General features: G+C 37.9%; 2 protein-coding genes across 8 annotated transcripts in view; one reads left to right on the forward strand and one right to left on the reverse strand.

Annotated features, from left to right (window-relative positions):
* Positions 1–1,485: 1,485 nt before the first annotated feature.
* lin (protein lines homolog) lies at positions 1,486–10,323 on the reverse strand. Its single transcript, XM_088272039.1, has one exon. The coding sequence runs from the start codon at positions 9,781–9,783 to the stop codon at positions 7,549–7,551; it is 2,235 nt and encodes a 744-aa protein (XP_088128165.1). The 5' UTR covers positions 9,784–10,323; the 3' UTR covers positions 1,486–7,548.
* A 2,298-nt stretch (positions 10,324–12,621) lies between these two features.
* gek (serine/threonine-protein kinase gek) overlaps positions 12,622–16,694 on the forward strand; it is a 93,033-nt gene continuing 88,960 nt past the window's right edge. For 4 of the 7 annotated variants that reach the window (XM_088272065.1, XM_088272067.1, XM_088272068.1 and 1 more), the window contains exon 1: positions 12,622–12,975. The gene's annotated coding sequence lies outside the window, so the exon portion shown is untranslated. Of the gene's footprint in view, positions 12,976–13,001; positions 13,701–16,694 lie in introns of those variants that run through there. The other 3 variants (XM_088272066.1, XM_088272069.1, XM_088272072.1) reach the window with 1 other exon arrangement.

Raw genomic sequence — 16,694 nt, forward strand, 5'->3', positions numbered from 1 at the left:
GAAATAACAGGCAGTTTATCATCTTTTTCAATTTTGTGACTTCAGCAACTGCATTCTCACAGAATTCATTTGAATTTCAACATACATTGTTAAAACTTCATAAATAACAATTCAAGCTATTAGCATGTCAAAAATTGACTCCCAATTTAGTGGAATATTGTCAGTATAGTAACGAGGTCCCGGGTTAGATTCCCAGGAGGGTCAAATAAATATTAAGTGGTTTTTTTCACTCTAGTATTTATTCAATATTACCCTGGACTGGTACCTGAAGCGGAGGGCTGATCACCTTTCTTTAATGTGTTAACGATCAAGATAACAATGTGTTTACATGATGCAGTGCCCTATGCACCATCAGGTGCGGATAAGGGTTAGAAGAAATTGGATAGAGCTAACATTATTCATTGGACTGTCAATTTATCTGTTATTCATAATTTTCCATTTTAATAAATAAATATAAACGGTAAGAAATAAAATGTATATTTTAATTTAAGGCACATTTATTTATAAGGCTTCATGAGAGAATGTATATATGTACAGATGACGATGATGATAGTAAGGTACAAAATGAAATAACTAGGCACTTTAAAATGGCCGACAGTTTGTATAGGTGGCAGTGGCCGGAATGTATATTTAATTTTAAATAATTATCTAGTGATAAGTGGCAAGGAATAGCATGTTTTAACAATAATAAAACAATGTACACAATATAAAAATACAATTTCGTCAGTCCATCGATATTATTGGCATAATTTAATATACTATTTTATGCTGTTGGAAAAGAGCTGTCGTACAAGTACTGTAGTAGTCTCCAAGTATAGTGATTCTTACAACGTTTTGAGTGTGTATAAATACTTGTTCACAAAATCTGGATTATCTCCAATTACAGGAGTTATTTTCATATTATTTTTAGACATCTCATCAAAGACGAAAAAGAATATGGAAGTCTGGGCGTTTGCGGGGCTATTTTCAGCCCCGTAAATGCCCAGACTACCATATTCTTCTTCACCTTTGATGAGATGTCAAAAAATAATAGTGGTTCTAACCAGTGCTCCGCGAAATTACGAAAACTAAAATTTAAGTCCACTGACATTAGCGGCAGAAGCTACGTATACTCGGATTCGTTCGTTTCATTAATGAAAATGAAAAAGTGAATCAATTCCTATACTGCAAGGAGCTTACCGAGCGTTCGAAAGACCTAGATATCTTTAATTCTACGTCATCATACTTAGAACAATTGAAAATATATATTTATATTTGAAGCGCTAACTTTGTGATTTTCCATTTTATAATTGGAACTTTGTTTTAAAATCACTATAAATATTTTATTACAACTTATATATATATATTATATATATATATATATATATATATATATATATATATATATATATATATATATATATATATATATATATATATATATATATATATATATATATATATATATATATATATATATATATATATATATATATGTTTATGTACTTTTTAATGAATGTAATTTTTAACTGGTCTTTAAAAATCAGTTTTATTTTTATTAAAAGTAATCTTTGTTAATTGATTTGGCAATCAGTAATCATCATCAAATAAAACTGCCAATCAACACATTAACAAGATGTGTGAGTGCATTCGAGAAACTGTATTATACTCTGAACTCCCCTTTCACAAGATTTTGAAATACGGTGTAAAAAAAAAAAGAAAAAAAATCCAACATCCATTCAACAATGCCTAACAATAATTTGGAATTTCCTACATCCCTCGCAGGTACTTACTACTCAATACTATGCACAAAGAGGTGTGTGAAATAATTTTTGTTACCTTTGATTTTTTTAAAGAATTTTTACATAAAAATAAGATACAAGAAATAATGGTTTTTAATTTTTTTTAACCGTTTTACTGCGGACCGTCGATATATCGACGCTTTATTACTGCGCTAAAACTACGTACTGTCGAAATATCCACTATTTCTCAGTTTGATTTTAGATATCGACCTGTGTAGACGTGTCGCGCACAAGTCTTTTTAATTTGTCAATAATAATCATAAATAAACTTTTAAAAAGTATATCGCGGTGAAAATAATAATGATAATGTACACAATTTTGTGTACACTTAATTGAAACATCATTTTTTCTCTAAAATCCTTCTGCAATTTTCATATCGCTCACTCCTTTCAAGAACGTCATAAATCAAAAAACTTGATTTTTCAGGAGAACGTTTTTAAAGTTTAAAAATATAATACAATGTTTTAAAAATAAATATCAAGCCACTTATTAAACTTTTTACTGTGCAACTGATCTTTTTCGGTAAAACCTGAAGGTTTTTTCTCCATTTGAAAAATATTTAGTATATTTAAAAAAATAATTAAACAATACCTTTTCTTCAAAATGCAAAAACAATACTTTCTGCCCTGTAGCGGGTAAATATTAAGTTAAAAATATGCCTCTTTTGCTGGGATATAGTACATTTTATGGGCGTTCCGAAAACGTGCACAACTGAAAATTGTCAATTTTTGATTTATGACGTTCTTGAAAGGAGTGAGCGATATGTGAAAAAAGCCTCAGCAGTAAAACGGTTAATATCCTGAATTGAATTTTGAAGAAGGAAACCTACCCACCATAATTGATTATTATGTTAGTATACTTTTTTTTACATGGTGTCACGTATGTCTTTATAAGCGTCCCTTGAGGTAGTATTTTACAAAGATGGTGCTATATAAATTATCCAAATTTATTATAATTATTATTGACGTAGAAATGAGGAATTCAGTGAACACGAATTTCAACAATGCATTGGTAGCGTACTGGGTACTGGGTGCTGATAGCAGCCCAATATGGTTTACCAGATTCCATTACAAAGATATTAACGAGGAAAAACGTACTCCCATCATTTTGGCTACAATAAATACGACAGATCTTTTCCAATTTGATATTATTTTGCAGAAAAATGTGGATATTTCAAACGCTTTTTTTAAAAACATAAAATTAGTTGATTTTTATATTCTAATTCAACACCCTTTTCAGGTAAGCCTAAGTGTCTAATTCTCAACGATCAAAAGTCAAAAAACAGTGGGAACATAGCAATAGGGGGGAGGCTTTAGTCATTGTCATATTGGCAATTATGGGTTTATTATTATTTATATTTTTATGAATTTGTATTGTTTCAAAATGTTGCAATTTATGACTTTTTGTACAAACTATTTTTAGGATTTGTACGTTATTATTGTTAAATTTTTGATCATCATCTATTTAATGGATAGCGTATTCTAAAAATTCTGCGATTCTTTAGTTTGGGGCCGGTAGGACCGTATTCAGATCGTTTGGCTTGTCGTTGCCGGTTTTCACAGGTTTTTGAGAGACCATAAATCCTCAAGTTTTACTTCATCTCAGGCACAATCCTGTCACTCTGTTTTAAGGAAATTTCAAACATATCGTTGTATAATATTGGATAGTGTCAGCAATAGTACCTACGGTGATCTCTATAGTGAGACTCAAAAACAAATCAACAAGGCTGCAGCTATATCTAGATGCCTCTGAAACTTGGTGTGGAGGAAGAAACACATGACAATAGAAAGTAAAATGAAGATATACAAAACATGTGTTCGACCAATCCCCGCTCATGGGATTGAGGCAAGAGCAGATACTTCTAGAACAAAATCTCGACTTCGAACCTCCGAAATGAAAACTCTCCGACCTATAAACGGAAACACATTGCGAGACCGCATTAGAAACACCGATATCCGGAGCATGTGTAAGACGGAAGATATCGTGAGGCGTCTGTGTACCGGCCAACGTCGGGTCAGAATCGGATCTACCGACTAACTGAACTAAATACGAATCCTTTTCACTGGCTACACCGGGGCACTTCTAGAAAATTTGGTGGTGGATTTACAAATTTATGTTTATTTAGATTGGCAGTGACAGGGATATTGAAAGCTTTTAAATGTAAATTCACAGTAAAATCGGGATCCAATTTTATTTTGTTTAACATTTTCAATAAATTTCGCAACTTGGTAAAAAAAAAAAAATTGCTTTGCAAGAGAAGGTCTGTCAGGAAGCCTAGATGCTTCTGTATCAGATCTGGGAATGCAGTGGGACAGCTTTCAAAACCCTGGCCTGGTACCTAAAGCGCAAGGCTGACAGGCACCTTTCCTTTGTGTATTTAACGATCAAGAAACACTGCTTCTACACTATGCAGTGCCCTATACACCATCGGGTGCGGATACAAGTAAGAAGAAGAAGAATATTACTGAGGATTACTTAAAAAGAGTTCATTAAGACATTTGAAATATCCACATCTCTTCGACAAAATAAACTAAGATTTAAAAATTTAACTAAAAATAATATAAATATTCGCTCATTCCAAATTCGGGACCGTTACATAAACTGAAATAAATTACTAAATTTCAGTGATTATTTAAAATATAATTACAAGAATAATCATTATTACATTTTCATTTATATACAGCAAAAACTATTGAAGATTGCCTTCCAGTATGAGACAATAATAAGGTTTGGTAACACACTTAAAAAATGGAAAGGAAACACTTTTAGCCTAGAAATACACTAAGGGCGTTTGTCCACTACACGGAATTACACACGGAATTTTACTAATTTAATAGTCAGTTAGCGTTTTAAAACGATGATTGGCTTGTGCTTTTGTCCAACTTCCTTCGGATCGGTGCGTGAACACGTTGCGCGTCAATTCGATCACGCTAAACTGTCGTAGTCGCATTAATTTTTTAAAACCGGACTGCCGGACGGTGAAATTCCAAGTACAGGACAAGCGCCCTAAGAGCGCTTGTGCACGACACAGAATTTTACTGTCCGGTAGTCCGTTTTTTTAAAAAATAAAAGTGACTACGACAGTTAAGCGTGATCTAATTTACGCGCACCATGATCACGCATCGATAGAGGACACCGATCCTAAGGAAGACGGCCAAAACCACAAGCCAATTATCCGTTTTATCATAAAAATTTAGAGAAATTCCGTATAGTGCACAAGCGCTGTAACAGTTGCGCTTTTAGGAGCAGAGAGGTGTCCCAAGCTGCTATTCCAGATTTTGATTCACGTATAGTTGTGCAAATAAAATTGCAATAAAGGTAAAAATAATGTTCTTATATTTCAGAAGAAACCTAATTTAACCGTTCAAGTGCTGAGATTTTTTCTTATATGTATGCTAAAATTGTTGGAGTCCGCCTCCGTAGTGTAATGGCCCGCACGCTCAGCTACCGCTCTGGAGGTTCCTGGTTCGATTCCCATGGTGGGGTCAAAAAAATATAGGGGATTTTTTCACTCTAATATTATTATTATTATTCAATATTACCCTGGACTGGTATCTGAAGCGGTTTCCATCATGTGTTAACGATCAAGTTATCTGCGTTTATATTATATGATACAGTGCCCTATGCACCACCGGTTGCAGATGAGGGTTTGAAGAAGAAGAAATTATTGACAACCTTGTTTTCAAAAATGTTTAAAATTCTGTTTAAAATTTATTGGACATGAAAACAATTGGTTTTTACAGAAAGCGTATTTCGATTTCACAAAAAATAATTGTGAATATTATTGACCAATCGGAGCTTAAGAAACGCCCATTCTACGACAGAAGCTCCCAGCTTGACCGCCAAAATACACTGGCATCATCGTCGGTATATTGACGGCCGCGCTTTTGGTAAAAAAATACTGATACATGGATTCTCAGCACTCTAACGGTTAAAATGTACAAATTGGAGAAATTTAGCTTCCAGTTTCATCTTTCGCAGTTAGAGGACTAATATTATTATTATTTTCAGCTTTGATTTACTACGTTACGGTAGATGCTCTCTCAACCGGCCTCTTCTAGGAATTAATTTTTGGAGTGATGTGTGGCTTTCTTCTGTACATATTTTTTACAGTTTGTGACATCACTCACTCCTTTCAACAACATCATTTATAAAAAACTTGATATTTCAGATCGTTTTCAAAGTTTAAGAATATAATAAAATGTATTAAAAATAAATATCAAGCCACTTACTGAACTTTTTACTGTGCAACAGATCTTTTTAGGTAAACCTGAAGGTTTTTTCTCCATTTGAAAAATATTTAGTATATTTAAAAAAATAATTAAACAATACCTTTTCTTCAAAATGCAAAAACAACACTTTCTGCTCTGTAGCGGGTAAATATTAAGTTAAAAATATGCCGCTTTTGCTGGGATATAGTACATTTTCTGGGCATTTTGAAAACATACACAACTGAAAACTGACGATTTTTGATATTTGACGTAGTTGAAAAGTGTGAGCGACATGTTCATTTTTAATGTGTAAGTTTCTAATACAGTTTAAAGTGTTTTGAAAAATAAAAATGTTTTTTTCTTCCTTGCGAAAGTGTTTTTTTTTAAATGTGTTTTTCACTCCTTCTCTTGAACCATTTAACAGTCAAATTTTAGCGAAAAAATTTGTCGGTGAAGGAAATCATCACCAAACAACTCGAAACAGGACTACCCGAACACTGCTCGGGTTAGTCAATAAAAACATATACGTAAATATATTTTTCTAACCCTTTTCCGCACCCCAATGGTGCATAGGACACTGCATCATATAAATGTAGTATTATTTTTATCGTAAACACATGAAGGAAAGGTGATCAGCCCTCCGCTTCAGGTGCCAGTCCAAGGTAATATTGAATAAACATCAGAGTGAAAAAATCCCTTAATATTTATTTGACCCCCCTGGGAATCGAACCCGGGACCTCCAGAACGGAAGCCGAGCGTGCTGACCATTACACTATGGAGGCGGACAAAATATATTTGGGTCAGGCAAATTAATACCACCAAGTTGGAATAGGATTTGCCCGAGCAGCACTCGTACTCATCAATGCAACACAAACTCCTTGCCCGAGTCACGTAAGGGATAAACTGGCAACTGGTTAACCGGCTTTTTCGTCATCCGGCCCCTGGGTCTGTAGCGTCAAGGTCGGTTGAGAGAGCGTCTACCGTAATAGATATTGGTTAAATTATATCTCTAGGCAAAACTGTATTGATGATTTATTCCTCTTAACTTTTGAAGGGGACATCTTTAGGGCGTTGCGCTACTCGAAAATATAACACAGTTTAACCTAAAAATGTGTCTATATCGCGATCGTGAGAAGTGTAGGTTCGTATGCAAACATATAGACCATTATTGCACTGCACATTTTGAACAAAGTTTACCATTAGTGTAAACTGAAGAGGTTTTATGAAAAAATAAATAATTAATCCAAAAATTACATCTTCTAAATAAAAATTTAAACAATGTCGGATATACAGAACACGATTTAACGAATAATACATACAGTAAATTTTTAAATAGTCTAAAAAATAATTTCGGAAAATAGTCGTTATATTTTTTTAAATAATTTCCTATTTTTTTTTTAAATCATAAATAACTATCTTAAATTGCAATATTAAAAATATGTATATAGAACAGAAAGTGATAAAATTAGTACATAACGTAATATCGAATGTTTTTCGCTAATTTAGAAATAATTCCTTTACACTAATTGTTTTTGTTGAACTTTTGTCCGTCGTTTTCAGCTGTGTTCGTTCTCTTCGTAGAGGGCTTCGCAGTCTTCGAGGAGCCGGAGCACCGGACTGATGTTGTAGGGGAAGAGGGACTTGGAGACTAGCCGGCTGATCTGGCGCCGTAACCGAATGAGGACGGTCATGGTGCCGTCCAGCACCCGGGACCCCGCGCCGTCGTGCTCCCACTGGCAGGAGACAAACTTTGGCCAGTTCCTCCGGACGTATTTCAAGAAGCGCAAGAGATACAGCAGGAAACAGGTCTCGTTACTCACTAGGTAGTCCAAGAGGACGTCCGAATCGTGGGACACTACAACTAAAAACTCTATGAAAGTCAAGATCGGATTGAGCATGGGTATCAAGTCGGGGAAAACTGCGTTTCTATACACTATTCCCACGGTTATGTCTAGCGTGCACACCATGGATTCTATCAGGTAGTCGTCCTGCTCGCTGAACAAGTGGATCAGTATCTTGGTGAACGGGCTATCGGGCAGAAAGTCCAAGGCGTGTTTTAAGAAAAAGTCTAATTTTTTAAGCACATCCCGGATGGATCTCTCCACCATTTGCATGTCCTGAATGGCGTTGTAGTCCGTCGAGTCTATGGAGCTGTCGGAAGAGTCGCATCGCATCTCCTTGACGGTGACGGCGACCGACTTTAAAACGAGCAGAACCATCTTTTGGAGCATGGTTTTGTCAGTTTGGTTGGCGATGGCGGATCGCGCGGTTCTGTCGTCGGGCCGCACGCTCTGGAGAACGGTTCGAGTGTGGTCGGGTTCGAGCTGTCCGTACGAAGCGTCCACGAGGCTCGCGGGAGGGGCGCCGAAATGAATGCCGAGTCCGTAAGTGACGACCAGGGGGCTCTCGTACCCGACGAACCCGAACCCCGTTCTACTGTGGCGGATCTGAATGTCGTTCAACAGTCTGAAGTCTTTTACCAATCTCACTACGCTGTGCGCGAGGGTGCACGTCTCTTCCGGGAGGATGTCCTGCAGAGCCAGGGTGGACCCGTAGCACAGGACCTCGTTAAAGAGGCTGAGGAGCTGCGTGTAGATGAGAGGGGGCAGGTTGGTGTACCTCAGCTGCTCCACGAAGCCCTGCAGGTCCATGTAAAAGGGCTTGGTGTCCACCACGGACAGGTTGGCCTTCACGCTGATGATGTTCTCCCACAGGGAGAGGAAGGTGAGGATGCAGTTTTCCGCGTTGGAGATGCCCAGGTAGTCGGTCAGCAGCCGCTTGATGTTCCTGACCAGGGAGGGCCAGTGCAGCTCCAGACACTTGATGGTGAGGCACTTGACGTGCGACGTGTCGAAGGACTCGGAGTCCGTCACGGTGATGGCGGCGCACTCGCGCGGGTCGGGCAGGCTGTCGGGGGAGTGATCTCTCGTTATGACGGCGTTGGGTAGTGCGCCGGGCTCGCTCGGAGTAAACCCTGGGGGGTCTCCGCGGGGCGCGGGCGCAGGGGGCAGCGCGGGGAGGGGAGCGGGCGCGGCTGGTCCGGACGTCGTGTGCAGGTTGGAGAAGGCGCTCTGCAGCGCGTGCGAGACGCTCTCGCGGCTGGTGGAGGCGGCGTCGTGCAGGAGCGCGGCGCTGATGCCGCCGGGCGCCGCGCCTCCGGAGCCCGGAGCCGGGCCGGCCGAGTGGATGTAGGCGCTGTCCTCGAGCGGGTGCTGCTCGGCGTCCTTCCACTCGACCACGCGCTTGATGACATCCAGGCTGAAGTTAATCTTGCGGATGGTGACCGAGTCCACCGTGTCGAACAGGTACACGTTCTCGGTGACGCGGCGCAGCCAGTCGTGGTCCACGTTGTCCTTGGCCGCGACCAGGAAGCTGGACACGACGCGGCAGGCCACGAAGTTCACGAAGCGGTCCGGGTGGTCCGCCAGGCCGACCACGGCGCCGAACCAGTCGTGCTCGTTGCGCACGAGCGCGTCGCACGCGTCCATGATGCGCGGACACACGCTGCCCTGGCGGTTCTGCTTGAGGTACACGTCGAGCAGCAGCTGCAGGTTGGAGAGAAAGAGCAGCAGGCGGTCGGGCGGCCAGCCGGCCAGGTCGCGCGCGGCCGGAGCGCTGAGCGCGAGCCCGCACAGACAGCGCGCCGCGAGCCGCTCCTGCAGCCCGGCCGGCAGCCAGCCCCCGGCCGCCGCCCCCGCCCCCGGACCCTCCGTCCGCTGCTTCTTCTTGGCGGGCTGCTCCATGGCGGTACGAGAGGACTCCGCCGGGCGGTGCTTGTCGCGTAAAACCATGAATTCTGCGTGTCGATTTTAAGGTTAGAACCCTCCGGGACCTATCGCTGCCTCTTCCTTCGCCCCGGAGCGATCGTCGGACTTCTATCGCGCGACATCGGCCTCGGAAACCCCGAATCTCAAGCCGGGAAGATCAGGGGCATGACCTTTCCCGAGCGACTACTAAATTACGCGCGTCTGAAACAAAGCCCGCGGAATAACGCCCTTTTCGGACCGATTCCCGGCCAGAAACTTATCCGAAACGGATAAATTCAGATCCTCTCGGCGATTGTTGACGGCGAAACCTTCGAATTCCACCTCCGTGTTGATAATCCACTCACTTTCGAAAATATTTTGGTGACTCCGAAACTGTTGCGCACTATTCCGAAAACACTCGCGAAAACTCGACGAAACTGCGATATCGCGTACGATTACGGCGGACACTAAACTATTCGCGATGAATTATTCGGTTTCCGGACAAAAACGTAATAATATACGCGATAAACAGAGTTTTCAGAAGTTTACATGTCCTACCGACGACGACTCCATCATTGCGTACAATATGACGCTCTGGTCAAAATAGTCATTAAATAAAAATAATAACAAATTAATCAAAAGCTTCGAACGAATTATGAATAAAACCGATGACATAATAAAATAATTGAAGATTTTTGATAACAACATATTTTTAAATTATTCGTTATTAACAGAAATATATTTTGTTTAAAATGTTCAACTTGATCCGAGAGTCATTTTGGTATGTCGTGAACGGACACTGTTGCCGCTTATTTTTAAATTTCTTTAGCCAATATATTAGTTGCCGTGAGTTAATTACTTATGAATGAATAGTCAAATGATAGTTAATTTCATGTAGAATATACAATTAATTTTTCTTTATACATCACAACAGAGTTTCTACGGGAAATAACGAATAATGCATTTTAGCGTAACACGGTAACCCATGCCATGTATTAAATTCGGAAGCCGTTTAACAACTAATACACCATCGGAATTTAAAAATCCGTCAAAAATTAATTTTCTTAATATTACACCATGCGACTTTTTATTAGTTGTATCCAAAATTTAAATAATCCCCTTTATTTGTATCAGCAATTTAAATATTAATATTTCATAGTGAATTTTTGTAATGGGAGAGAAAGAGAACGCAATAAATGAAAGGTCGTATATTGTAAAATTTGGCAACGCTGTATTTCTACTACAGAAACTTTACGGGTGATATGCGATAGACAAGGCACCGATGGAATGCCGTTTGAAAATATTACCACTATATAAAAAATAATGTTTAATATCAAAGAGTTATTTCTGGTAGAGGAAAAAGATGTAACCCTTTTTACTTGTAAAAAAGTTGAGTAAATGAAAATATAAATAAATAACTATCTTCTCCAGAATAATATTTTCAAATATTTTAATTAAAATTTTATTGAAATTGAAATTAATTTTTACCAAAAAATCATCACAAAACCACCATGAAAATTAAAGCATTTATTTTTTAATTAATTTCTATAAAAGAGATTTTTTAATGAATAAAGGTAAATATATTAATGCAGAATTTATAGTGTTATTAAAATATTATAAGTAAGTAATCAATATTATCTCAAAGATGTATTCTTTGAAAAAGCCTCGCAGTTGTGAAAGGAAATAATATATCCGTTTCGCTCATTTTTACGACAGAGAGAAGTTTATTCAAATGAATGAAGAGGTGTGGCTTCCGAAGTTAGCAAAATGGTCGATTTTAGCGATGGAGATCCGGGTAGATCTTTATCGCTACCCCGTTCAAATACTCAGAAAAGTGTTTTATCCGGATCATAGAACCGGATAATTGAGTTGCATACACATATTCGGGATATGCAGCGTAGTATTTCAATTACATGGAATAGTAAAATCAAATAATTAGATGAAGAAAGCGAAAGCTCTACAAAGAAGTGTGTGGCGTTGATATTAACATTTTTTTTAAATTATCAACGCACACCACACATATATGACGATACTGCACAATATTTTTACTTCATATTTTTTTAGAGGTGTTGAAAGTTCTTATCCCATTTGCTTTGTGTGTGGTGTTATTATATGCTTTGTGTGTGGTGTTATTATATGATGGCAGAATAGATTGTCGATAGAAAAGAAGAAAAAATATGTGTTATTTCTTTGTTTTTCCATAGAGATTTTCACTTTCCTACTTATACATCCACATTCATGGTACAAAAGCCGTCATATAAATTTTGATTCTCTCAGTCGTTAGTATTGAAATGGATTGTGTTTGAAAATGTTTGTGAACATAATGAATGATTATCAGTGGTAATAATGGTGATATTGATTGGCTTCGATTTTTAAGTATTTCGGAAGAGAGGGACCCTAATTAACCGTAAAAATTATAATTAAATATTTATGATGGTAGGATATACAAGGCGAGGATCCGATTAATTCCTTTTTGCATGGATTTTTCGTTCAGTTTGAACTGGTTCCAATATGTTCAATCAGAGAATGCACGCAAATTTGGCTTTATTTACTTTTATTAAAAAACGTAAAACATATAATTATATTGAGGGATATTTCCCCCCCGCATTTAGTTATAAAGCGTAAAAATAACAAGACAATGGTGGTTTTATGAATTATAATAGCTTGTAGGATTATATAACATATGATTAATCGTACATGTCGATAAGGAGGTGTATCGGCACGATAGGTACTGATATATCCAATATTATGCGTTGTTTCTTTTAAAACTACATAGAATGTAGACACGTTAGTGACTGCAAACAAAATCGGATTCAATAAAAATATACGATTCGGCTCAATGAGTCGGTCCGTTCTTGAACGACTCGCCTCTAGTCGATTTTAGTAGTTGCACAATCGTCCGCTAGAGATGCGAAAACAAAAACATAACCTAAAACAATTTGTTACTGATTATTAGCAATAATACGAAATGTTGATAATAACTGTAAATTTAGTTTAAATAACAAGTTTTGTGATAATACTCCCGCCGTCCCGATCGACGGGAAGAGTCGTTTTAATAATAGACATAGTCCGTGTTCTTGTGCATTATTCTTAGTCAGCCATAGTGAAAAATGGGAAATGGTTTCGTCTGGATTTTACTCTAGCGGGGAGATTTGCGGGGCGCTCGACGAACATATTTAATTGCGAATCCCGGACGCGAAGCCGAATAAGATGTTAAACTAGTAAATATAATGAAAGGTGAATATTTTCTGGTGTATTAATTCAGTTGCAGTAGCCCTTTATCGATTTGCATAATGTCCTCTCTATTGTCTAAAAAAAATATAGGTTAGATTAGCGAGCGATTAAAGCCATAGTAAAATTATTCCGAAAAAATATCGTGTCGTTTTTTTACAGTGTGTTTTAAAGGCAAGTCTCCGATTTTGTTTTCAATATTGAGCTAAATACGCGAAATTCGTGGCATATCGCAAAAGTCCTTGCACTTTCAGATGTCGAAATACGCCGTCGGAATCTGTCATAAAATAAAGTCATTGTTTTCGTCTCGCCTTTGTTTTAAATTGTAGTTAAAACTAGCGTGAACGTTTTCAGTTGGAACATTTTCAATAAATTGCAAAACTTCGCTCGCTTTTCACTTATTTCTCCACGGTTATATGGCCACTTTTAAATGTCAAATGACATTTTTTTGCCGTTTTAGTTTGTCATACCCGCTCGGCCGCCCGGATTAAAACATATGTATCAAAATTTCTCGATCTTTTGCTCGTTTTAAAAGTGTTGAATTGCATTTGTCTGTTTATTCGAGTGAATTTAATATATTTGACGTTTGCGCGAGGCCCGCAGACATCGGACCACGAGTGTATGACGGTGTTAAAATCTCTTATATAAATCGTGAATAGTTGAAATTACCACTATTTTGCAGGAATAACTGTGTAGCTAGATGTGAAACGTTGTTATTTCGTCGATTGGTTGTGAGTAATTAGCATTTTTCATTCCGAACTTGGCATTCTGATCTCCATCTTTAAGTCTATGAATAATGCATGTGGTAGCTGTCTAGAGACTCGAATATGTGGGAATATAGTGAGATATGTCTTACTATAATGCTGTACTTTCCATATCTTATTGACACATTCAATTTTTTTCCATACATTTTCTTTTATTGATCAATTCATACATTCTTTTTTTTATTCTCCTGATCATTATCTGCATCCAATGGTGCATAGGGCACTTTGTTATACCGACGCATTGTTGAATTGATTGTTAATCACATGAAGCAAGGTAAACAACCCCACATTTTAGGTACAGTCCAGGGTAATATTAAATAAAAAATCTTTTAAATTAATTATACCTTACACCTCGCTGGGAATCGAACCTGGGACCTCTACCATGAAAGTAAAACACGCTAACCACTTTACAGTGAAGTCTGACTTGTATTTTATGTATATCAAAAATTCTCTTCACATATCCCGGAATGAAGCTCCAAGGAATTGTTATTAAGATTTTATAGATATCTTAGTAGAGATGAAGATGTTTTTCGAGAACGGAAAATTGCAGTTTATAGAGTGATCACTTAAATCAGCATATAAAATAAATATCAGAGTGTAAAATCACTCCGCCTCCATAGTGTCGTGGTTAGCGCGCTAGGCTACTATGCTGGAGGTCCCGGGTTCGATTCCCAAGAGGGTCAAAATAGATATTAGTGATTTTTCAGTCTAATTTTTATTTAATATGATCCTGGGCCGGTGCTATTATAAAGCGCAAGGCTGATCACCTTTCCTTCCCGTATTAAATAATATCACTGCTTCTAAACGATGCAGTGCAGTGATACAAAAAAGATCCCACAAAGGCATGGCCTGTGTGTGGGTATACAATATAATTTAGGTCATAGTAAAGGGTCCGCCTCCGTAGTGTAATGGTCAGCACACTCGGCTACCGTTCTGGAGGTCCCGGGTTCGATTCCCAAGGGGGGTAAAATAAATATAAGTGATTTTTTCACTGTAATATTTATTCAATATTACCATGGACTGCTGCCTGAAGCGGAGGGCTGATCACCCTTCCTTCATGTGTAAACGATCAAGATAACACTGCGTTTATATGACACAGTGCCCTATGCACCATTGGGGTGCGGATAAGGGTTTTATTATTATTATTAAAGGGTATAGGTATTATAAGTAGAACTAGAATAATACGGCTGTCCAAATTTAAAACACAGTAAGGGAAATTTTTTTGTAGTAGGTTTTTTTTGCATTTTTGGACTAAGTAGAGTCTACTTAGTCCAAAAATGCAAAAAAACGTACTACAAAAAATGTCCCTTACTGTGTTTTAAATTGGGACAGCTAAATAGTGTTGATATAAAATACACAAAATACTTGACTCTCAGAAAACATACCATTGGGTGCGGATAAGGGTTAGAAGGACAATGTGCAGATGCTGAGAAGTTCCTGATTGGTCCACAGTAGATTATCTCTGCTCTCCCCAACACAGATTAAAAAAAATACAGCTTTATTTAGCTAGAAGAAACAAAAATCCACTTAACGATCCATTCATAATCATCACTCATCAAACCCTTATCCCCACCCCCATGGTGCATAGGGCACTGCATCGTATAAACGCAGTTTTATCTTGACCGTTAACCCATGAAGGAAAGGTGATCAGCCCTCCGCTTCAGGTACCAGTCTAGGGTAATATTAAATAAATATTAGAGTGAAAAAAACTTATATTTATTTGACCCCCCCCCTGGGAATCGTACCCGGGACCTCTAGGACGGTAGCCGAGCGCGCTGACCACTACACTACGGAGGTAGACAATGATCTATTAACCGTGTACATAATAAGCAAGGTAAATAATAAATGCACCTCCCATCTAAAAAAAAAGGGTTAGAAGAAAAATCACTAATATTTATTTTTACCCCCTCCGGAAAATCAAACCCGGGACCTCCAGTAATGTGGCTAAACACGCTAACCATTACACAACGGAGACGGACATAGAAATGAAAGATAATTTCATTGATTGATTCGGCAGTCACTTTGTGGTAAAATCAATCCATTTTTAATTCATGTTTTACTTAAATGATGCGGAATGCATCGAAACACGTGTCACAGTAGATTTTAAGAAATAGTGGTATTTACTAAGTAAAACATTTATTAACTCTTACAGTGCTGAGCTTATTTTCACATAGATTTATATTATCCACTGACACTTCGTGATGGAATTGCATTTTTAATATATTATCAGATTAAAACCAATATTTTTAGCTTTTCCACTTTATTTTTATTTGACCAGCCACCGGGTTTCGTCGTTACCGACATCATCAGACTAGTGGGAGGCTATACAAATTGTTATGTTATATATAACTGTTATGTTAGACGAATTGGTTGATAGACGTCTAACGCTTCGATCGGCTACAACATCTGCAATGGGCAAAGTTATCTTACCAGCTCGCAACCAACGCACTAAATTTGGCGAGCGTGCCTTTGCTGTTGCAGGACCGACGGCGTGGAATGCTCTTCCACCAATGGTTAAAATAGTGAGAGTGAGATGATCTTTAGAAAAAGACTAAAAACACATTTGTTTGCTAAATCATTTCCACCATAATATTTTCCCCAATTCATTTACCGTGAAGCGCCCTTGAGGTATTTTTTTACGAAAATGGCGCTATATAAGTTATCCAATTTTATTATTATTATTATTATATATAACATAACAATTTGTATAGCCTCCCACTAGTCTGATGATGTCGGTAACGACGAAACCCGGTGGCTGGTCAAATAAAAATAAAGTGGAAAAGCTAAAAATATTGGTTTTAATCTAATAATATATTATTTTCACATATTTTGCATAAATTGCTAATTGCTTTTCATCATCACCACTTCGGCTGTCCAAACTTAAAACACAGTAAGGGACATTTTTTGTAGTGCGTTTTTTTTGCATTTTTGGAATTAGTAGAATCTACTTAGTCCAAAAAT

The sequence above is a fragment of the Brachycentrus maculatus genome, unplaced genomic scaffold (assembly GCF_059751285.1).
Source record: "Brachycentrus maculatus isolate JH-2025_06_01 unplaced genomic scaffold, ASM5975128v1 h1tg000475l, whole genome shotgun sequence".
In the NCBI taxonomy this organism is placed as follows: domain Eukaryota; kingdom Metazoa; phylum Arthropoda; class Insecta; order Trichoptera; family Brachycentridae; genus Brachycentrus; species Brachycentrus maculatus.